Genomic DNA, 24,647 nt, shown 5'->3' with positions numbered 1-24,647 from the left:
AGTATAAGAATGCTCTTAAAAACACTGTGTTAGAAAAAGAAACAACCAAAATGTGTATGAGGAGCACTTTGGGATATAGTCATACAGTGAAATATTATATAGCAGTGTATGCTATTGTACATGTTGATTGATAAAGGCAAGTTGTGGAAGAATTCATATGAGATGATACTATTTACACAATGTTTGCATTTTTTATACAGTATGTGAATACAGAGCTGGCACCAAGCCAGTAGGCACAAGCATGCCAATGTATTACTGATATTTTAATTATTAATCTAGATGGCAGATACAGGGGCAATCATTACATTATCTTTTAGATATTTTGTGTTTTCAGTATTTCATAGTAAAATGAAAATAACTGCAATAACTTTTTGTTTTTAGGTTCTCCTGGAGTTTAATCTATGCTGGCTTCATCTTCATTATTTCCATAATCATTGCAGTTATCATAACATCTACCAAAATTATAGTCATGACAGGCTTCATGGTCATATTTACACTCTTTTTTTTATATGGCTTGTCCTTGGTAAGTTCCTGCAATGGTGACCACTTTCTGTGCATTAGGTCTCAGCCATCTGCAGCACAAAGGGTATCAGCAGGCTACCGCAGTCGTTTCTTTCATGTCCATTCTGGGTGTGCACGTTTGAGAAAGTCTCTGAGTGTGAGAAAATGATGTAATCTAAGGAAAGCTGGGCCTCTCTTTTAGATAAAATCTGAATTCATGAAGTGATGCATCAAAAAGAAAAGAATTATCTTGACTCTAAATTATCCAAGACCTTTGTAGATGGTTAATGAGGATGCCTTGAGGAGCGAACCTATCTTTTTTCCCCAAACTTCCCCCTACACAAGTCTTCTCCCTCTAGTATCCCACCTTGACCTGACTTTTCACGTCACTCCCCTCCCTTCTCTGAACAAAGAGCCTCTATTTTTCTCCCACATTTCAGGGTGTTTTCTGTAGAAGGTTATGTAAATGCTCTTTAATACTTTAATTTCTTTCCATCTTTTTTTTTTTAAGATGTTATTTATTTATCTTTTAGAGGGGAAGGAGAGAGGGAGAGAAACATCAAGGTATGGTTGCCTCTAGTGTGTTCCCTGATGGAAACTGGCCTGCAACCCAGGCATGTGCCCTGACTGGGAATCGAACCACGATCCTCTGGTTCGTGGATTTCCATCTTTTCAAGTCTGCATTTTCACCCATCCAGCCTTCCCCAACCCTTTACTTGGCAACAGATGCCCAACATTTGAGAAGGGTGAATAGGGATGCTGTTTATACAGGGGTTGAGAGAAGGACTGAGCATAATTATACCCTAATATTTTCATCACTGACTCACTCATAAAGATGTCAGGATCCCTATGCAGTTCTGCTACCAGTGATTCTCGATGAACCGAGTCTGTGTAACCTGTCTTGTCTCTCTTTCAGATTGCTCTAGCATTCCTGATAAGCGTGCTCCTCAACAAAACCGTCCTCACAAATCTGGTTGTGTTTCTCTTCACTCTCTTTTGGGGCGGTGTGGGGCTCTCTGCGCTTTATAAACAACTTCCTTCATCTTTGGAGTGGATTTTGAGTATTTTTAGCCCTCTTGCCTTCACTGCTGGAATGGCCCAGGTGAGAGAATAGTTAATTGATTTAGTATTGAATTTTCTAAAGAACTTGATGGATACTTCACGACTCTTCATAATCAACCTTTCAGATTAAGAGCTTTTGTTCTAAACAATTCTGCTCTAAAGCTAAATATGAAAATGTTACTATTACGTCGTAGAAAATGGACACCTCACAAGGAAACTTAAATAAGAAAATGTTTCAAATTTTCACATCTCAGATGTAATTTTTTATTCTGAAGTATTTTCTTCTAGTTTTATTTCTGCACACACAATTTCTCTCTTTCCATGTAAAGTTAGATGAGTAAGGTTTCTTGGTAAATCTTTTTTGAGAAAATATGAAAAGCTTTTGAGACATAAACATGGAGCTTAACCAAAAATTATAAAATAAACCAAAAGATCCATGAAGTAGGTGAAGAAACAAAATGTTGCCACAACCCAAGGGCTCCTCTAAACACTCCTTTTTCTTAGAGTTCAGTTTTATGATCATTATTTTCTTGCTTTTTATTATCACCTAGGTATGTGTTCAGAAATGTAATTCTTTTGGTTTTGCCTGTTTTCCACTTTGATATTGTACAAAGTATATTTTTGAAAATCTGGCTTTGTTTCACTCAACATTATTTTGAAAGGTCATCCACAGTTTGTGTGTAGTTACAGTAATATAGTATTATGTAGTATTCTATTGTGTGAATATACTATTGATTTTTATATTGATGGACAAGAATATTTTCCAGTTTTTCACTATTATTAATAACTGCAAAAAAATTTTATGCATATACCTAGTAAATATGGGCATTCATTTCTGTTTTGTGTATCTCTAGGAGCTGAATAGTGGGAACTAGAGTTTGTATGTATTGATCTTTATAGCTATTGTCAAATGTTTGTTCAAAGTGGTGGCATCAGTTTACTTTTGCACCAACAGTGTTTCAGAGTTTCAGTTGCTCCAAATCTTCACCAACATTTGGTATTGTCAGTCTTGCAAATTTTAGCCATTCTGATGGAAATGTCATGATATATCATCATGGAATTAATTTGTATTCCTCTGCTTATTGATATATTGTTGGATTTTCTGTTTTATAAATTGCTGACTCAAGCCTTTTCACCATATTTTGCTAAGTTTCTATCTTTCCTTATGCTATGTATGAATTCCTTATACATGCTAAATATGAGACATTTTGCGATTATTTTTTGCTGACATTTTTACTCTCTTCTTAGTGGTGCTTTTGTGTGATGAACAGAAGTTCATCATTATGATGAAGTCCATTGTGTCAAGTTTTTCCCTTATACAGAGTAATTTTGTGTCTGTTTAAGAAATCATTGCCTGCCCAAGATTACAAAGATAGTCTTCTCCTATCCTTTTATTCTTGAAGCTTGATTGATTCTGCTTTTATATACAGATATAAAAACGTTTTCAAAATAACTTTTGTGAATCTCTAGGTAGGGGCAACATTAATTTTTCTACCTGAAAATCCAATTGCTTTAGCTTCATTTATTAAAGAGACCATTCTTTCCCCAAATGAATTGCAGTGTTTCTTTTGTTGCAGCTCAACCAATCATATATTGGCCCATTTACAACTCAACCAATCATGTATTGGTCTGTACATTTATCTTTGCACTGTTGTCACATTTTCTTAATAGCTTTGCTTTATATGTCTTGATATTTGGTAGCAACAATTCAACCACTTTATTTCCTTCTTCAAGAGAGTTTTTTCTATTCTAGGTCCTGTGCAATGTAACTTATTGCTACATCATTGACTTATCAAGTTATACACAAACACTATGTATGTACAAAGGTGTTGCAATTTTGATACAGGTGAATTTTTTAATTTGGAGAAAATTCACACTTTTCAAACATATCTTCATATGAATTTTCCTATAGTAATTGTTTTCCTTTCAGTATAGTTTTGCACATTTTTGTTTGATTTATATCAAAATATTTGATATGTTTGATGCCATTAGAAATGCATCTACGTTTAAATTCTTATTGCTAAATGTGTGCTATTAATGCAGAGAGACGCAACTGATTTTTGGGCACAGTGGCACTGTGTCCAGTATTCTTGCTATATTTTTTTACTAAAATGAATATTTTTCATGGTTTTATCTGGAACTTTCTTATGTATAATCATGTTGTCTATAAATAATCACAGTTTTTTGTTTGTTTGTTTGTTTTTTACTTTTGCAGTCATTTATTTTTCTTGCCTTAATGCACAGATCAGGACCTCTAGTGTGGTGTTGAATAGAAATGCAGACAAAGGAAAAGCTTTCGACATTTCTCAATTGAGCATCATTTTTGGTGTTGGTTTTCCTTAGTCTGGTAACTCAGCAGGTTAAGGAAAATCTCTCATCTCAGTTTATAAGGAGACTTTCTTTATTATAAGCAGATGTTGAATTTTATCAAATGCTTTTTTTCAGTCTATTAGGTTGACATTATATTCTACTCTAATCTGTTTTATGTTGAATTACATTGATTGAGCTTTAAATGTCAAATCAATCTTGCATTTTTAGAATAAAGTCAACTTTTTCATTAAGTGTTAATTAATATTTTAACATAAATTGAGGAGTTGTGCAGTGTCTAGTTAAGGTGCTAAATTCAGAAGCTGGACTTTCTATATGATTTAGCTTTGCCATGCCACAATACATGATTTTTTACTTCATCTGGTTAAGTCACTCAACTTCTTTTTTATCTTATGTAAAATGCGGATGAAAATAATAAGGCCTACCTCATAGGGTTATGATGAAGATTGAATGGGATAATAGAAAAAGTACTTAGAATGGTGCCTAGAACATAGTGGCTAGTATTACATCAATAATTATAAATACAAATCTTTATTTGCAGTAATGACTAGAAAAAGAGGTAAGTTCTCTCATCAGTATTCTAATAAGATAGTTCAAAGAAATCTCTATTTTTTTTCTAAAATTTGTATTTCTTTGTTGCATAGGATAAATATTTTGTAATATCACAATGAAAACGAGCAAATGAATTATAACTTAAATTTCCATTCTTAAAACATTGCATGTTTTGAAAATCAGTATTTTCTCCTAATATTTCTTTGATTGCTATAAAATAGGAGTAGTTTCTTAATAACTTCATAAAAGGCTTCTTAAAAAAGCTACTTAATAAAGTGATAATCCTTGTTGCTATAGTGCATTTTTATTTATTTAACTTAAGTATTTATTATTATTTTTGTTTGAATCTTAGATTATCCACCTGGATTATAATATGAATGGTGTAACTTTTCCTGACCCATCAGGAGACTCATATATAATGATAGCAACTTTTTTCATATTGGCCTTTGATGCTTTTTTGTACTTTATATTGGCATTATACTTTGACAAAATCTTCCCATGTAAGTAAAAGTGGATTTTTCTCTGATCTCTACAAATATTGACCACATTAAAGATTTTTTCCTTAAGGTTATATAAATGTATTTTTAAAAATGATGACTAACAAGTATTTCCCATCACAGACTGAATGAGTTCTTTATTTCCATTTTGTAGTTTTAATAGTCTGAAAATGTTTATATAAAAACAATCATTCTTCTCACTTTAATGTAATGATACACATAATGAATCACAAAATGAAGATTAGCGAGAACATTTTCAGCATTATTCTGAAAAGTTTTCGTATATTGTTCGCGTTCACAAAAGTATACCCTGATAGATTCCCTTTATCTTGCAAACAACCAAAAATTTGACATAAGCTCAGAATCCCTCACATACACTTAGAATCCAAATGCCTTTTTCCTTGTACAATCTTCTCGTCTTTCTATTTTTTATGTTCCTTCCACTTTGACTGTAGCTGAGGTTGTTTCTATGTATACCTGTCTTTCTATCACTTTTGGTTTATATCTGAAGGCCCTTAATAACAAATACTACTTCATTTTTTTTAATCTAGAAAATAACCACACATTCATCCTGAACAAATAAAGTTACTCCATGTACTTTTAATTCATCTGCCATATGTACTCCAGTATTATGTTCAATAATATTGCCGTGGTCAATTGATTAAGGCAACCAATATGTTTACAGTTAATTTTATGCCATATGAAAGTTTTCCCTTCACATATTTTTTTTGTCCTGAATACCTTTTAGACCAGATTGTATTCAAACCTGGGATTTATGCTTTGTTCAAAGTTCTATTGTTTAACTTTTGTGATAACATGTTATCTCCTTTGGATTTCATTTCTTATTTAGTTATTAAGCTTTCTTGAGACTACTCTAAGTAATAGGAAGTTAGAAAAGACTCTCTCTATGATGTTTAAAATTCATTCTGCAATATTTTGAACAAGAATTCTTTGCACATTATTACTGATCCAATATTTTATTGTCTCTTGATTAATTAGATGGAAATGACCGCCGTCATTCTCCATTATTTTTCCTGAGCTCATCCTCTTGCTTCCGACACCAAAGGACTGATAACATCATTGAGAAAGAAATTGATCCTGAGTATCCCTCTGATGATTATTTTGAACCAATAGCTCCAGGATTCCATGGAAAAGAGGCCATCAGGTAATCACACTTACAGTAATATATAGGTACGAGGCTAATGAATTATTAACCATTAGCAAGAGAGTGAGCCTGAGGCAAAATACAAAGGAAATTTGTCTTTGTGACCATCGCTTTTATCTCTCCTGCTGCCATCATCACCAATGTCTCCTAGCTGTTACCTGACAAGAAAATTCTCTTTGCTTAGCTCCACATACTGTTAGCACGTCACCCTCCATTTTGTTTCCCTCTTTGTTTCTGTCCCTTGTCCCCCACCTCTCTTTTATACTTGCTCTTTTCTTTCTCTGAGTTTCTTCTTCCATAGTTTTGTCTGGCTTATAGGGTATGATAGAAGAAGTAAGGAATTTGGAGTCACAATTTTATATCTTAATACCACATGTCTCTCTTATTTGATGTGCAATCTTGAAAAAACAAGTAAGTTTCTTTGACTCTCAGTGTCCTCTAGAAAAGAAGAGTAATGTCTACTTTGTAGAGTTGTTTGTTACAGATTCGTATGAGCAGCTCCTAAAATATCTGTGCTCTCAGGCCCCCACCTCCAGTGATTCTAACTCAGGAGGTGTGGGCTTGAAGTCAAGTACCTGTCAATTTTAAAGAGCCCTATAGACTTTTCTAATATGCACTAAACTTAAAGAATTAGAGTTTCAAACATCAACCTTTTATTCATTAGTGAACAACCTTTTATTCATTATAGTGCTTGCCGTGTGCGAGATGCACAGTTAATTTTCACAGAAAGCTCATGAGACAGGCACCTTTATGTTGCCCATTGAAAAATGAGAGAGTGACATACTGAAAAATGAAGTCTCTTGCCCAGTGTTACCCACTCATAAATGGTAGTCTAGGATTGGCATCCAGTCTGGCTCCTGAATCTAGGCTCTCAGCCTCTGGCTACAGCAGAGATATAAGGAGGCAAAGGAAGATGAATAAAATGGAACTATAGCTAGGAAGTGAAATTTTTCTCTCCACAACAAAGAGCAGAAGGAGAATTCATGTACCTCAGCTTCTTCCTTCTAATTCTGGCCCTATTTTTTGTTATACTTTCTGGGGAGTATCCCCTCCCCAATCCATGGAAAACATCTGTCCAGTAGAAAAAGGCTAAGTGAGGAGTAATTACCCCAAACTCTGTTTCAATGTCATCAGTCCCTCTTCCTCAGTTGACAACACACTCACACACACACAAGTTATATTACTGTTCAAACTATAATACTTTTCAGGTCCAGTCTTATAAAAGAGTCTTAGGACATCTTTGTCTCTTTCTCTGGATTCTACATGAAAGTTGAGGTCTGAGGTCACTGAAAAACCAGGGGAGCCATCTGATCCAAGGCTTATTCATTATAGTTTTTGGCTCCATTTTGGGGTGCATCACCCCGGATCCATACTGAAGTAGCAATGTATGTAGGCTTGGGTGCCCAGTTTATAGCTCTTCCGTGAGAGTGCCTACACACTCGGTTTTTTTTGAAACAGGTTCTGGAGCTACAAGGCAGCCTAAAATTGCCCTTCACCTCCCAACATTAGATGCTATTTGATACCAGTCCATAAATCTTATCTCTCTCTCCATTTTAACCTTTTCTTAGAAACATGGTCATTCTTCCCCACCACTAGACAACAGTGAAATTTATCCCAGTCTCAACATTTGAACTTGATTTTATGTGGGTATGGAAGGTACTAAGAGATTAATTCCCCTTTTCCCAGACAGTCTCTATTTTAAATACTAATGAACTCTTCCTTTTTCCTTAGCAGCCCTTAGCTATATGTATCTGGAAGTAGGGAGTAAATCTTCCAGAGTTCTAACCAGAATCAAGATCTTTGTTGCATAAAAATATCTGCTTTGTATTCACCACTTGCTCCCTCTTACCCATAATCTTCCATCCCTCAATTTTCCTTCTTCTCTGGGACATTTGTATACACATCTTCCCATTCCTATAACTTTAGACCATTCATGTAACATTCCCAGTGCACAGGTAGAACTTCTGCCCCAAACATAAATGGCTACCTTTATCTATGAAAACAACCAGCTGCTCCTAAATGGAAATTTATTTTAAAAATAAAACACTGAAGACCCACTTCAATGGATGCCATGATACATACACAACAGTAGAAATAAAATACCCTGTCAGATTCAGCACCTTTTAAACCTTTTTCTTTTAGGTTTCCAGTCTCTTTGGTATAACCCCATCTACCACCAGCATCCTGATTGAATAAGTGTCCTTACTGTTATTCTCATTCATGCTCAGCAAAGAGGGTGACTAAATTTTCTTTCCTTTTGAACTTGAAGATGCATTGTCTGGCTGGTGTGGCTCAGCGGCTTGAGCATGGGCCTGCCAACCAAAGGATCACGGTTCAATTCCCAGTCAGGGCACATGCCTGGGTTGTGGGCTGGTTTCCAGCAGAGGACCCATGAAAGGCAACCATACATTGATATTTCTCTCTTCCTCTTCTTCCCTTTCCCTCTAAAGATAAATAAATAAAATCTTTAAGCCCTGGCTGGTGTAGCTCAGTGGATTGAGCACGGGCCTGCGAACCAAAGGATCGCGGTTTGATTCCCAGTCAGGGCACATGCCTGGGTTGCAGGCCAGTTCCTAGCAGGGGCCAGTTCCCAGCAGGGGACACATAAGAAGCAACCATACATTAATTTAAAAAGAAGAAGAAGAAGAAGAAGAAGAAGAAGAAGAAGAAGAAGAAGAAGAAGGAGAAGGAGAAGGAGAAGGAGAAGGAGAAGGAGAAGGAGAAGGAGAAGGAGAAGGAGAAGGAGAAGGAGAAGGAGAAGAAGATGCACTGTACGTGGTCTTATGTAGCCTTGATATCTCTAATCTCTCTGAGCCTGGTTCCTGCCTTGTTCTGCAGCAGTTCCCTTTTGAATTCCAAGGTGTATTTAAGTTCAATAAGCACTGATCTAGAGGGGTGTGTGTGTGTGTGTGTGTGTGTGTGTGTGTGTGTGTGTGGAATTTGTAAGAACAAATCCAGCAGATCTTTGAATATGTGAACCAAATCTCAGAGCCAAGGATGGGGTCAACATTAGGTTGCTGTTGAAACTATGAGAATCAATGAGATAACCCATCGACAGAGTCTAGAGTGCGATGAACCATAATGTACAAAGAGAACACTGTGGAACACCAAGATGATATGTCAGATGAAAGAAGAGAACCTTACAGAGACACAGAGAAGGAACATTTCCAAAAATAGTAAGAAGACCAGTAAAGTGGAATTTTCAATACCTTCAAAATAGACACTTTTAACAAGGAGAAAGTCACCAGTGGTAACCCATAACCCAGTAAATAAGGATGGAAAAGTATTTGTTGCATTTAGTGATTGGGAGGCCACTAATGATTTCAGTGTGAAGAGAATCACTAGGGTTGTGGGTTCATGAGCCAAAGTGTAGCTAATTGATGAGGAAGTAAGGAAGGGGAGATGTCAAATTCACACTTTTTTTAAAATTAATTTTATTTAGTTATTTTTCAAGTACAGTTTTTTGTCTATTTTTCCCATCCCAGCCTCCCCCGCCCCTTGCTCCCTACCTCCCTCCCATTTCCACCCCCCCTTAGTTCTCGTCCCTGTGTCCTTCCTATTTGTTCCTCCAAATCCCTCCCCCTGTTTCCCCTTAACCTCCCTTCCTTCTCCCCTCTGGTCACTATCCCCTTGTTCTCTATTTCAGTGTCTTTGTTTTTTTTTTTTTTCTTTCTGCTTGCTTGTTTGTTTTGTTGTTTAGCTTCCTGTTAAAGGTGAGATCATATGGTATTTGTCTTTCAGCACCTGGCTTATTTCACTCAGCATAATGCTTTCCAGTTCCATCCATGTTGTTGCAAAAGGTAGTAGCTCCTTCTTTCTCTCTGCAGCACACTTTTTTTTCGAGAATCTTTCTTAAAAGATTAGGAAAGAGAGAAATTTGACCATATCTAAAGCAGATTTACTAGCCAAACAAAAGTTATCAGAGAGGAAAATTCAAGGGACAGAGGGCTTGGGAGATAGATGATGGTTGCAGAATGCAGATAAAGGCACTAATCTTGAGGAGGGGAAAACACCTGATGTGCTAAGACTCGAGAAAGAAAGTGAGGATGATTACAGATCATAACTTTCTAAAGAGAATGCTATTGTCTATTTCAGGAGAAGTAATTTATCAAAAATAAGTCTTCATCTCCCTGAGGACACAGGTGATGGCCATCCCTTACTTCACATTGAGTGGTCGACTGCCTCTCTCCAGGGCTGTTCATGACCTGTACCACTTTTATTTCTGTGTTGTCTAAGTAAGCATCCCCTTTTGTCATTTCAGAATCATAAATGTTAGAAAAGAATATAAAGAAAAGTCTGGAAAAGTGGAAGTATTGAAAGGTAAAGAAAAACATTTGTTTTACTGATTTCTTTGTTTCAAAAAATGGGGAAAATTTAATATGAAAAATCAGAAAATATAGATAAGCAAAACAGAAAGGAAAAAAATGTACACTCTAACTCCATCATGTAGAAATTAGTGATGATTAAAAACTGGATGTAAAATCCTTTTGGATACTTCATGGATCTGTTAATGTACAAAAACAAGATCATACAGTGAAAAATGCAATTTCACTTTGGTTTTAAAAATGAATTTGCTCCAACAAATATTTTACTTGCACTATGAGAAAAGAGCATTTAGACTTAGAATTGATAAATATTTTTGTACTAGCCAGAAAATCCCACAGTTTACATGTACTGGTGAGATTCACTAAAACGAGATGAATAACCCCATTGTGCGTGAATTGCATTTCATAAGCCAATATTCATAACAAACATAGTTTATAGTTTTGAATGAACCAACATATCTGATACTAAATATTCTAATAAGTATAGCTTTCTATAATAATATTTAAGTGAGCTATATATCCTCCCAAAGGTTGAGAGTTCTCTGTCATTTGTGTTATGTTTATTTTCTAGCAAATGTTGCATCTCTTAACTCATCTTACTTATTCCTTTAAGATTAGATCTTACTTTGAGCATTTAATGTAGTTGTATCAGCAAGTTTATTTTCACTCCAGGTTTTTCTCAAGCAGCATGTAGATCTGTGGTTTCTTTCTTTAATTTTAGTCAAGGATATATTGAAGTATTTTTAAATGTATTTCTGGAGCACATAATGAGCTACTTTCTAGCTCATCAATAACCAGGGGCTTTTATGTCTAAACATCTTCGACTTCTGCAAGGACTTCTTCTCGTTTGGAGTGAGAAGAAGATAAAATTAATGATAATTCCAAATATTCACACCACACTTACTTCCGGTGTACATTCATGTGCATATACGAATATGAAAGTGTATCCATCTCTTATTCTGTCTTTAGAACTGGGCCTGTCGAATGCTCTCTTAGATGTTGATACTTTTTATTTTTAAAATAGGCTTGTTCTTTGATATATATGAAGGTCAAATCACAGCAATTCTGGGTCATAGCGGAGCTGGCAAGTCTTCATTACTAAACATCCTTAATGGGTCATCTGTTCCGACAGAAGGTGAGCAAAAAAAAACAAAGAAAAATTCTCAAAGGCAAGATGTCTGATAATAGAATGAGATCATATATAGCCTTTCTCATTTTTGGATATTTACTTAACTGCTTAAGAGAAAATAATTTTTGTTTATCTAATGTTATTTATCAGAACTATATGATTTTAAATCTATTTCCCAAATTGTTTTGAAAATTATTATCTTTATTCCACTGATATGGTACATTTCAGTGGGAATACACACTACTCCAAGCATAAATTTGTGTTAAAAATACTTAGTACTTGTTAACAAATTATCAAGTCATCATTTTAGATGTTTGTGTATATATGCAGTTATGTCCACAAATAAGATCTCCAAGCATCAATAAAATGTATTATGTTGCCAATGTTAAATTATTTTTCACTTCTATTTTTAGGATCAGTTACCATCTACAACAAAAATCTCTCTGAAATGCAAGACTTGGAGGAAACCAGAAAGATAATTGGCGTTTGTCCTCAATTCAATGTTCATTTTGACACACTTACTGTGAAGGAAAACCTCAGACTGTTTGCTAAGATTAAAGGGATTCACCCACAGGAAGTGGATCAAGAGGTAGATGCTTGGATTAATTAAACTGCTGACCTTTTGTCAAGTGAAGTCATGGCCACAGAATTCCCCTCAGGGAATCCTGTTATGCTTAACAGGACAGTATTTACCTGTCCTGTTGTGCGTAAAATTCAGCCATTGAGGTCCTACTGAAAATACCTCCTGATGTACTGACCTGTTAAAATTATAAAATACGAGTCATCTTGGATGTTAAGCTTCATATATGTTTTATAGGTACAAAGAATTTTATTGGAGCTGGACATACAAAACATTCAGGATCACCTTGCTAAACATTTAAGCGAAGGACAGAAAAGAAAGCTGACCTTTGGAATTGCCATTTTAGGAGATCCTCAAGTAAGTGCCATAAGGCATGTGGAGGAGTGTGGATGGAATATCAATACAAACTCAGGCTGCTTTCTGTCACTTACAGTAGCAGAGCTTTTGTTGTCATGAATCGAAAGAGAACCTGCTATGTGTAACTATGAAAATAAGCATATTGGACGTAAATGGTTGGATAGTTACTGTTTTGGGGGTTTTGTTGTTATCCATGCTATCATCAGGAAACAGCGGACACTGGAGCAAGGCATATGTTATATATCATCATCCTTTGTAGGTTTTGCTATTGGATGAACCAACCACTGGCTTGGATCCCACTGGGAGGTATCGCGTGTGGAGCTTCCTCAAGGAACACAAAGCAGGCCGTGTGATCCTCTTGAGTACCAACCTTGTAGATGAGGCTGACATCCTGGCTGGTAATTGTTGATTCTATCTCAATATCACAATATGGAATTTGGGGAATATTTATTCTCAGTGCAAGAGCCCTGCTGTCATTGCCTGTATATGCTTATATTATGTCCCAGTCTGCAGGATATCAGGAGTCTAGTCTCAGGGTAGAATTCTTTGCCAACTGTACAGTTGCTCAATTTTGACTACTTATAAAAACCTGTGAATTTTTTTTCAGATCAGCTTTTGATTAATGTAAACATTCAAATAGGATTTAATATACACTTGGTTGAAAAGTATCCACTCATTCTTTCACATCCCATTAGGAGTAAAAAAATGCACCCATGTAATTTCTGGTTTTTCTTTCTTTTTTTTTTTAAGTTTTGGAGGACACTAAAATGAGCTGGAGCTCATACATTCATTTTAAATGCATCAATTTTAATGTGTATTTCAAACTTGCAAATAGACATTAGATAGAGCAATGCCCCATAGAACACTTCTCCTCTGGGAATCTGAGCTTCGGCTCCTCATTTGTATTTTCCAGAGAGGGAAGAACTGATTCCCGTCGTCCCTTTTCTCTTGCTTCTTTTTACTCAGATAGAAAAGTGATCATGTCCAATGGGAGACTGAAGTCTGCAGGCTCTTCTATCTTTTTGAAGAAAAGATGGGGTCTTGGATATCACTTAAGGTAAAGAATTTGGGAATAAATTGGATATATATATATATATATATATAAAATTTCAATCTGCCATATCAAAAAGGTAGACAATTATGAGAGAGATTTGGCCTTATGCTTAGCTCTACCAAGCTGAAGCGATTAATGTTTTCCAAATGTTTTTTCTGCATTCCATTGTGATAAGAAAAATTTCAAAATTATAAGCTGGACCACGTTCCAGGCAGCTGCTCTGTGCAGCCTAAAAATCTATCTTCTTCCCATGCTCCATTTTCCTCAGCTGACCCATGCAATCCTGTGACATCATTTCCTTTTTCCATAGGGTACGAAATCAAATAATTTCCGAAGCTAGTGGTAAAAGTGGGAGTAAATCTGGTAGCAGAGAATGAAGAGGACTGTGTGTAATGAGAATGTGTGTCCAGGCAAAAGGAATGAAAACAAAAACTCTCTGGACAAATGCATGTTGGCCAGGTTTCCCTATTAGCCACTCATTTCTGATATCTACACAGTCTAGTGTAATAATTATTTTCCCTAAGAAATCTCTTCTAATATTCTCACCTCCTTTTGTTTATCTTCCTTCTTAATATATATCAAGTTTCAATTCTAGTATGTATTTGTTTGTATATTTGTAGTCATTCTGAGTTTATACACCTCTTCTGTAGAGATCAGAAGATTTTTCAGACTGATAGCATTATGTATTTATTATTATTATTATTATTTAAATCATTTTGTTTGTTAAAGCTAAGTAAAGTAGTGCTCAAAGGCTAGATATTCAATAACAAGCTCTTCTTCTGTGACAGAGACAGGGGAAAATACAAATGATTTTTCTTCTCTTTCAAACATTAGTTTGTACAGAAATGAAATATGTGATCCAGAAAAAATAACATCCATCATTAATCATCACATCCCTGATGCTAAATTAAAAACAGAAAGCAAAGAAACTCTTGTGTATACTTTGCCTATGGAAAAGACAAATAAATTTCCAGGTAACTTGATATGATTATAATGGAATGAAACTTGGGAACAGGTGTTTACATCATTATTACAACTTTCATTGTTTAATGAATTTGGGTTTTGTTTTAGGTTGAATTTCTTAAGTAGAATGTGAGATGAGGGTTTTAGTGTCATTTGTTTGGTAATTGATGCCTAGAAGCTCCAGGAAATGGGGACACGAGAGAGGGAAGGGAAGGAACCCAGGGAAGTTTGCCTTATCGAGCAGGTTAGGGCAATAAGCAATCGAGGTGTAATACCTCTGGGAAAAATAAATGAATAAGCAAGGGCCTCAGAATTATGTCACCAGAGGGGTGAGAAAGCTGGGGTATTTGTTTGCCACTCCCTAGCCATCATTGGTTAAGAGATGTTTCCAGAGCATGAATTTTTGCCCCATCTGGCTTGTGCTCAGCATGAGCTTTAGCACTCTACAGAGCCCAGAAAACAATGCCTTCAGGCAGGTGCTCTTAAGGAGCAGATTTGCCATGAAAGGTGCGTGCAGAAGAGATGAGGGTGGGGCAACAAGGTGTCTGCTACAGGTTCCATTTTGTATTTTAAATTAATTGGGTGCGTATCTTTTCTTTGTTTGATGGCCAACATTACATGCTATTTGGATGACCCAGTACATGTAGGAGAAATTGACAATTCAGGAGAGGGACGGAGGAAGGGAGAGAAAAAGGCAGGGGGTGGGGGAAGAGAGAGAGAAAGACAGAGAGAGAGAGATTATTTTGGGAAGTCTTTGAGATGACCAGAGGGCATGGAATTCAGAACAGAAGTCAAGAGGCAGCCTTTGGTGGGAGCAGCTATGCATCTTCTACCTGTACGAAGGGAAGACCCAGAACATGGGTAGAAGTACATGCTGACTTGTGGTGTAGAGGTGAGAAGATGATGCTCTCTCTGATTGCTTATAGTTCCTCAAAGACGTTTGCAGGAAGTTCATGAGCTGAGAACAGAAGATAGAGTGCAGGCAGTTTGAGGACAGAGCAAGAGGTCTGACATACTCATTTCAGACAGGGAGAGCATTCCAGTGAAATTTTGCTTTTGCTTACTATGATATTAAAAAGATGTAAATTTTATTGACGATATTCTGCATCATCTTTTAAATATGTAAATTTAGCAGGTTTAGTTATCAGTGGTATTTCAGATGTATCTATTCCTGCCTGATGCCTTAGATCTTTTCAGTGACCTTGATGAGGGTTCTGGCCAAGGTGTGATGAGTTATGACATTTCCCTATCAACTCTAAATGAACTCTTCATGAAAATGGAAGGAATATCAACTATTGAACAAGGTAAATTCATTTGTACAATTCATATAAAATCAGTTTCCAAACGATCATGTATCCATTTAGTATGTGTAACGTCTTATACTTGATTACACTAAAGAACATGACTAGTCCTGGCTGGTGTGGCTCAGTGGATTGAGCGCCAGCCTGTGAACCAAAAGGTTGCAGATTCAATTCTCAGTCTGGGAATTGAACATACCTGGGTTGCAGGCCAGGTCCCCTTTTGTGGGCATGCAACAGGCAACCAATAGGTGTATCTCTCACACTTTGATGTTTATTCTCTATAAAAATAAAACCTAAAAAAATTGAGAATAAAAAAGAACATGACTAATCCCAAATTTGACTTCCACTCGAGGAAGGGCTGCCATCACTTTCTAACGTCATCACTAGGACTCAGCATGGACTGCTCCTGGAGTGCACCAAATTCCTCTTCGGAAACTGCTTCCTGTTCAGCAGCTTTCTTCTATCCCCAGATATTCACTGCTTCTTGGATAGCTGAGGATATGCAAAAGCTTCCCAATCAGTGTCATGAACGCTGAACAGATATTTTGTATAAAAATTGCTCTTAACTTGCTCATATACAAAATTCCACTAAGGTCTAAATGAGGGAAAGGCTTAGGGTCATCTCTTTATTTTAGTGGGTGGGTCATCTCTGTATTTTAATGGGTGGAAGAGCTGTTATCTATAGAGGGTTTATGATTTGATTACTGTGTAGCTACATCCCATCACTTTTCTACAATAACCATTCTAACCAGTGTCATTGGCACCGTTTCACACATGAGAAAATCATACCTCACATTCTCAATTTAAGAGCAGTTAAGTGACTTGCCCCAAGTAATACCATGTGTAAGTTGTATATTTGGAAATCGGGTACAGGTCGTGTGGTTTCAGAGCTGGTAGTCTTTCACCTAGAATTCTACATTATTGATAGCTTAATAGTAGACTTTTAGGCATTAGTGATTCTCTATTTCCATGGAAAAGATTTCCTGAAGCCCCTCAGAATATTGTTACCTGTAAGACTTTCTATGCCTTTTTAAAGACTAGACACAAAAAGAGATCACCCTTTACTGACTTCTTTTGGTATGAATATTTGATAACTAAATTTATTGAATGTGGACATGATAAACTTAATTTGTTGCTTACATTGTTTGTTTTGTAACAAACATCCTAAGAGAGTTTTTCTCTAAAAGGAGAAAACTGTGATGACTCAAGAGTGACAGTGATAACATGTGTATATATGTACATATGTGCTTATTCTGACTCGCAGAGATGAGCAGAGACGCAGAAAGCCTATATGAAATGGAGCCAGCTTACTCTTCTCATCCTGAAATTCAGAAGACTGTGAGTGACCTGGAACTCTGGAGAAGGCAGGTCTGTGCAATGGCGCGGCTCCGTTTCTGGAAGCTAAAACATGGAAGGAAAGCACTTTTGAATCTGTAAGTATCAAAGTACTGTTTTCTTGGGTAGTGAGTTTCAAGAAAGGGTTAAAAACCAGAAAAAAATTTATAATGAGAACATAATACCCAACATTCCTTCCAGAGCATGTACAAATGCAGCATTTGATTTTACCGTCAGTGAGGGTACCTGTAAGTTAGCACGTGATGAGCCTTTTATACTGGTCTGTTTGGTTTTCATAGTTCGATTGCCTGCTGTTAATACAGCGATGTGTTTTTGTACCATGTAGCATGCTAAGGTGTGACTTTCAAGATTTTAGCACTTATGATTATGGCTGGCACAAAGTTGATATTCTACAAATATTTGTGAAATGTCTGACTGAATAAATATATAACTGCTATAGATTCATATGGTCATTTTTCTTCATTACAGACTATTGCTACTTGGAATTGCACTGTTCCCTGTACTTGTGGAAGTGATATTTGATGCCATATTAGTTCAAAAGAGTGATTGGGAATTTAAACCTGGATTGTATTTCCTTTCTCCTGGACAACTTCCCCAAGAACCTCTTACCAGCCTATTGATCATCAATAACACAGGTGAACAGAAGGACAAAATTCAAATCTAGAAATAAGTTGTTTTTATGTAGAGGGGGAAAAGTGAGTCATAAGAGTAGAAAATAAGTATTTAGGCTTTATGAATAGAAACCAGTTTCTGAGGAGCTGTGCATATTTCCTCTGAGTGTCGGGGTGATGGGGTTGAGGAGACAGGGTGGAAGGGTCCTGGGTCACTACTTCACCTGGTGGAGCAGAGCTGCTTCTCTGCCTGATTACCTTAAGCTACTGTGTGGAAGAGAAACTTCTGTGCTGGTTGAACCACTCAATTTTGGGACCCCTTTGTTACAGCAGCTTAATTTCTACCTTCAATGTTATACGCACATGTTGACATTTGGAGATCCAATAAGCTCTAGGAGGGTGGCTTAACACGATTTGGTCCCCATGCTCCCGTTATCCTAAATGATAGGTAATTGGTTTCATCTAACTGCTTCATCCTCCTCTTTAAGTAACTTTGAAGATTTTGTGTCTTTGCCTAAAATATTAACAAAATATATTCAGAATAGGAATTCTCTCTTGAAGAGTCCCCCTGCCCACTCCAATTTTCACATACATTTGTGACTCAGAATTCTAGATGTCTCCTCTTTAAACAAAAGTGCTCTTCTTGTTTGTTTCTCAGTCCTGTTTTTTTTCCATGCAAGTTTTAGAAAGTGAAGTTTATTCATCTCCTACCTTAAAACTGAAAACCTTGCTAATTGTTTGATCTCAAAATCTAGAATTGTTTCTCTACCTCTCAGTTGCCCCATGCATGTTTTCCTCCCCAGTTACTCTGAGCACAATACGTGGTATTCCCTTGTTTATTTTTTTCTTTTCTCTATACTCACTTGTTAGGTATTTTGTCATTTAGGTTTGGAGCTTCTATGCCATCTCATTCCCCTTTTTCTCAGAAACCTCACGATTGTTGATAAGACGTTCATCTTTAAATTGGAGAATCCCTGTTTGCCTAGGTGAACGTGGGTCACCATTAAGTTACCTACCCTACCTCAAGTGTCTATGGAGACAGAGCAGGCTGTGTGGCTAACTGTCCTACGCTGCAAGGAAAGCTTAGTTTCTATGTGAACACCCCTTTTCCACCTGGTGGGAGGAATCCTAATTCATCTGGCACTTGGCCCTATTTTTCTGATGCCAGAACCCAATTCTGGCCTCAGCTTCCACTTGAAAGTCCAAATGAGCCAAGAATGAGAATCCTTCTTCTTCCTTTTCCCATTACAGTCTGTCTTTTAATTGTCTGGAGTTCCTGTAGGTCTGGCCCTGCAGTTTTTCCCAGGTAATGTCTCTTAGAAAGTGAATCTGGGGACTTGTATTCTGAGGGCAAGTGCGGCTGCCACCTGCTCTGTGTGGGGCAGAGGGAGGGGCCTATGGTCACCTTGTTCCAGGTGTGGCTAAACAGGTAACCAGCTTGACAGCGGCTTCAGGGTCTACTTTGCCCCTTGAATTCATCTGCCGAGTTAAGATATTAGGAAAGTTGGTTTTGCCTTTGTATTTGTTGGCCCCTGTGTGTGCTGGGCTGTGGGTTCTTCTTACCTCTTATTTCTCTGTTTTCTTCTTAGAAGCATCTCAGAAACTTTGGTCTGATAGTGGCACTCTTTTTGTTTACCACTCCCTAACAAAAAAAAATACTTATGAAATATATATGTATGTAATGTGTATGTAAATATGGAAAATACACTCGTGTTAAAATACATGCATAGGTACACCTACCTATATTTACTTTTCTGTTATTTAGAGAACACAGAAGTGAAAGGGGTGCTATTATTGGCCATTTTAGGCTGGCCAGTCTAAGCACTCCCCATACAATTATCGTATTCCCCCAGATTATTGAGTTCAAATGTATTTTTTAACAGAGTCATGAAATCAAATTATATTGTCTTAATGGCCACATGCTAACTTACATGAAGTAGAATTATAGAGCTCACTTATTACAGAGTAAAGTTCAACAAGTAGAAGATGGCACAATGTGTTCTCTTTCATGGGCCAGTGTTGTTATTACTGTGACACCCAGAGGGATATGCCTTCCCATGATAAAAATATAAATTGTGTATGTGTTTTACTTGTTTAAAATTGACACATGTTTTGTTTTACATGGCCTTCTGTTACTGATTTAATATCAGAATCAAATATTGAAGATTTTATACAGTCACTGAAGCATCAGAATATACTTTTGGAAATTGATGACTTTAAAAACAGAAATAGCCCCGAGGAGCTGTCCTACAATGGGGCTATTGTAGTTTCTGGGAAACAAAAGGTATGTTTGCCTCTCACCTCTTGTTTTTGCTTTTATGAAAAAAAAAATGAACGAGGTGCTACATTTTAACTGTCTTAAAAACTGCGGAAAGTCAACCCAGCTAGTGCGCAGCGACATGACTCAAACTCATTTGAGGTCATTATTCAATAATCTGGAAAGCTTAATTACATTTGTGCAACACATTTTCCATCGTAACTTTTGAATTAGATGATTTTTTACAATAAAAGTAGCTGGATATAATTGCATCCTTCAAACCCTATAAAATATCAGGACGTAAAACTTACCGTCTGAGATAATTATGACTTAAAGGGATCCCATTCAATGGGTAACTACCGAAAATGGCTTTCTGTATTTGAAAAGATACATTCAATACCATCATAGCCGCTGAAGTCTGAGAAATTTTTTGTCAGCCCACTCTCTTAGCGTGTTCCATTTTGGGTGAAGACTATAAGCAATAATCTTTGCAGGAACAAGACTATTGAAAATCCATCCTAATCATGAGTAAACTCTGAGTCCTACCTGCATTGCAATGGAAACAGGGGATTCAATTCAGTGAAGCTACCTCTTTATTTCTTGCCACAAGGAGAAAAAAACAACAGCCTTTGAAGGTGTATCATTGACTTCGATTCTACCTAAACTAAGTGCATTATTTTTAAAAAAGTGATCTCAATGTGGGCAATAACATTGCTTGGCAGATGCTTTACTAGTTACTTATTCAACATGTTGATTACAGGAACTCTTGGTAATGGTTAAACAATATCGAGCCTCTTTTTCATAAACATGAAGAACATAAACATTGTCCTTGGAAGTGTAGAAACACTTCATCAGCAGTGTAGCTATGAATGTTTTATGAACCCCATGCTTATCTCATACCCAGAAAACAGGGTTTCTTTGCTTGTTCACTGCAAACTGGTAGGGTTTCCTCATCGGGACCACTTTTAAATTCCATCAGCTGAAATTCATTATGAGCAAAATGAGGACAAAAGGCTCTAAAATTAGTAATACTCTTACAAATTCATATTGCTGACAGTGCTAGGGCCTGATATCCGTTATCCCATTTAACCTGTATAACAACCCATTTATCATGCACACCTTTTCACCGATGAGGACATGCCACTCAGAAAAGGCAGGGGACTTTGAAGATGGCCACACAGCTAGAATATGGCACTGTTATGAGTTTAGGTATAAAACCTTTTTCTTTGTTCCTCATTTAGAATTAACATCATCTTATTTGTGTTTATTTGAAGGATTATAGATTTTCTGCTTTATGCAATACCAAGAGACGGCACTGTTTTCCTATTCTTATGAGTATTATCAGCAATGGGCTGCTTCGAATGTTGAACCATACGCAACAGATTCGAACTGCGAGAGGCTCCTATCCTTTTGTAAGTACTGGCTTCACTCCTTCTGAACAACTAGGAATTTGACAAGCCACCTGTATGTTCCCTCTTCAGCTTTTAAATATTTATAATTTATTTCCATCCCCCCAAAATTAATTTTGTCCTTATATTTTAAGCAGATTATGTCTAACAGAGTATGATTTCTTCCTTTACTATGATCATAGAATTCTAATGGGGGAATTCTTTCCACACTGTATCATAGTCTCCCAGAAAATCTTCTGAGAAGATACGTACTTGATTGCAGGAGTATATTGGAGAGGGAATGAGACTCTGTGTGTGTGTATGTGTTTATATACTGAATTGGAAATCAGGAACACATGTAACCCTGTTTTAGAATCTCATAAATCTTATATAATTTGTTGGTGGATTCTTCATTGACTAAATTAGTAGACTGACTGATTTGAAGCACATTCTACCAGTTCTTGGGCTATATGCTTTCTGATAATCCCTTCACCAACCCAGTCCCTCTACATTGCAGGGGTGTCTGCCACACACAGGTTGCATTTTCAGGGTTTTTTTTAATCAGCTGGCTCTAGCGTGACTTGACAACTGGAAGCCGTGCTTCTAGCCAGGACAGCAGAAGGATCTGTTACCCTGGCCTTCAGTGACATCACTTCCTTCCTTTGTCCCTCCACCCCGGATGTGACAGTGGCTTCTCATGTCATCATCCTTGGCTTCTCTGCTCTTTCCTCCCATGTAACCACTGCGGGATTAATTTCATTCTATTTGAAGTCCTTGAGGTGGTTATGGCTTTCTGGTTAGAGACCAATGGGTACCCGAGAGGGACCTCTCAAAGCTGACTTCAACTGTTTCCAACCAGAAGGTTGGAAGAGAAGTAAACAAGACTAGAAATGGAGCCTTCAAAAAGGGAAGCCCATTTTATAACCAAGGGGTCAAATTCAGTTTTGGATTCACTGCACCCGTGGTTCTGGGGGTACACAGAGAAGCACGTGGACCGGCTATACTTGAGAGGTCAGCAGGTGACATAATCCTCTGTGAGCCAAAGCCACCACTGTCCCTGAAAGCAGGGAAGGTTCAAGAGTGGTGGTGTCTGAAGGGAAGTCTCCAGAAGGTGGAACCAGCTGATAGTACAAAGAGAGAGATGTTACCCCCTCTTTGTCCTCCTGTTGGGTCAAGATTAAAATGAATGGCTCCATGGCTATACTCCTAGCCTCCCCAATGGCAGACACCTTTGTTCTTTCAGCCATGCTGTCTTATGAAGACAGCAATGCATTTTCCCATCCACTGGAAAATTTCTAGGTACAGCCCCCAAAGCCTTACGGAAAACTTGAGAATTGTGTGATGATTTCGAGGTAGGCTACTGCCCGAGAGGCTGTCCCGTGCCCTGCCTGAGCATAAGCCCAGCTTCAGACAGACACTGATCCAGGGGCACCTCCTGGAAGATGGGCTCAGTGGCATCGAGTTCTCTTTTTAGGTCTGTGCTTCAGAGCACATCCAGCTGGCTGCCGTAGTTCCCACGCATCCATCACTAGGTTTACTGAGAAACACCTGCCGCTCAAGCTTAAACACTCTATTTCCCTAGGACCAGAATTCCTTAACTATTTTTTTTGTATTGTGGTAAAAAGGCACATAACATGAAATTTACCATCTTAACCATTTTTAAGCGTACAGCTCACTGGTGTTGAGTATATTCACCCTGTTGTGAAAACAGGCCTCCAGAATTTTTTAGTATACCACTAGCATGCTATACCCATTCAATAAAAACTTTTCATTACTCCTTTTTCTGGATCCTGGCAATCACCGTTTTACTTTCTGTTTTTATGAAATTCGACTACTTTTGATACCTCATACGAGGACAACTGTATAGTATTTGTCTTTTTATAACTGGCTTTCCCCTGGGATAATGTCCTCAAACTTCATTCATGTGGTAGCATAGGTCAAGATTTTCTTTTCTTTTTTTAAAGGCTGAATAGTATCCCATTGTATGTATACAGTACATTTTGTTTATCCGTGTATAGATGTCCCTGGCCACGGGTCCCTTCCCCCTCTTGGGTGCCGTGAATGGTGCTGCTATGAAATGTATGGGCAGAGATACCTTTTAGGTCCTCCTTTCAATTCTTTTTCATATATACGCCCTGAAGTGGGTCCTGGGTTATTTTTTTATTCCCCCCTTTTGTTCTAAGAGTTAAAACTACATGCTTCATAATCAGAAATTACCCACCCCCACTACCATGCATAGATGTTGATGAACTAGACACACTTTTAATTTGATTTTTCCATATTTTGAACAGCATATTCATTGTGGTTATTAGTATTTGTTTAATTTTTTTAAGAAATATTCACTAGTTGAACATGTGTCTTATATTTGCAGAGTTTCATATTGACCTGGACTGGGCTGCCAGAAGCCTCCTTGTTCTTATTTTGCATCGCGAGCTGTATTTCTCCGTACTTTGCCATGAGCAGCGTCGGTGATTACAAAGTAAGAGACAAGGAAGGAAAGGAAAAAAAAAGAAACTTCGGGGAGCTTAATACTTGTGTTTTAAATGCTATTTGTTCAAAATGTTGTCCTGTGAGAAAAGCATTTAAGCATATGTTTAATTTAGATAATGTAATTAAGCATTATTTTTAGCAAGTCAGAAATTTACTTCTAAAAACACAAAATACTCCTGTACACAAACAGCAGGGTGGTGATTATTGGGGGAGGGGTGGGTGGAGGTGGAAGAGAGTATAAGAAGGATAAATGGTAGTAGAAAAATATGATAAAAAATGAAACCACAAAACACTTTTTATTTCGAAGTTAACAGAAGAAGTACAATAATTTTACAGGGATTCAAGTTAAACATTACAAGTGGAATATTATAAAACTTTCAACTATATTATTTCTTAACTACAAGGAAGAAATCATAGATGCTGAAAAAGACCAGATTTAAGACTTGAATCCCTTTTGTATTGTGGGGAATACAGCTTTTTCTCACATTGGTACTTGGTCACACCCATTATCCCAGTCAAACAGCTCAGTGAGACTTAGGGGAGTCACCCTTCACAAGGGAGCCAGCAACTCTCCCAAAGCACAGTTATATAATGGAGAACTGATTGTCCTTCAGGCCACAAATGATATCTCTTTCGAAAGAGATTCATTCTTTGATCCTTACTGAATCTGCTTTTCTATTTATTCTGCGTAAGTTAAAGTGGTATTGTGAATCAAACCTATACAATGAATT

The 24,647-nt window shown here is 37.1% G+C and overlaps 1 protein-coding gene across 4 annotated transcripts in view; it reads left to right on the top strand.

Moving 5' to 3' along the window:
* ABCA6 (ATP binding cassette subfamily A member 6) overlaps window positions 1-24,647 on the top strand; it is a 54,933-nt gene that overhangs the window by 10,680 nt on the left and 19,606 nt on the right. For all 4 annotated transcript variants that reach the window (XM_037127950.2, XM_037127949.2, XM_053655976.1 and 1 more), the window contains 17 exons: window positions 382-523; window positions 1,418-1,603; window positions 4,796-4,943; window positions 5,940-6,105; window positions 10,367-10,425; window positions 11,455-11,565; window positions 11,973-12,148; window positions 12,377-12,496; window positions 12,756-12,894; window positions 13,463-13,553; window positions 14,385-14,524; window positions 15,701-15,817; window positions 17,079-17,247; window positions 17,639-17,805; window positions 19,932-20,065; window positions 21,313-21,450; window positions 23,798-23,905. In XM_037127950.2, coding sequence (XP_036983845.2) covers window positions 382-523; window positions 1,418-1,603; window positions 4,796-4,943; window positions 5,940-6,105; window positions 10,367-10,425; window positions 11,455-11,565; window positions 11,973-12,148; window positions 12,377-12,496; window positions 12,756-12,894; window positions 13,463-13,553; window positions 14,385-14,524; window positions 15,701-15,817; window positions 17,079-17,247; window positions 17,639-17,805; window positions 19,932-20,065; window positions 21,313-21,450; window positions 23,798-23,905 — 2,311 coding nt within the window. The remainder of the gene's footprint in view (window positions 1-381; window positions 524-1,417; window positions 1,604-4,795; window positions 4,944-5,939; window positions 6,106-10,366; window positions 10,426-11,454; window positions 11,566-11,972; window positions 12,149-12,376; window positions 12,497-12,755; window positions 12,895-13,462; window positions 13,554-14,384; window positions 14,525-15,700; window positions 15,818-17,078; window positions 17,248-17,638; window positions 17,806-19,931; window positions 20,066-21,312; window positions 21,451-23,797; window positions 23,906-24,647) is intronic.

The sequence above is a fragment of the Artibeus jamaicensis genome, unplaced genomic scaffold (assembly GCF_021234435.1).
Source record: "Artibeus jamaicensis isolate MK-2021 breed Jamaican fruit bat unplaced genomic scaffold, CSHL_Jam_final contig_1998, whole genome shotgun sequence".
NCBI lineage: Eukaryota > Metazoa > Chordata > Mammalia > Chiroptera > Phyllostomidae > Artibeus > Artibeus jamaicensis.
The sequence above is the reverse complement of the archived record's forward strand: the minus strand, read 5'-3'. Positions and strand labels throughout refer to the sequence as shown.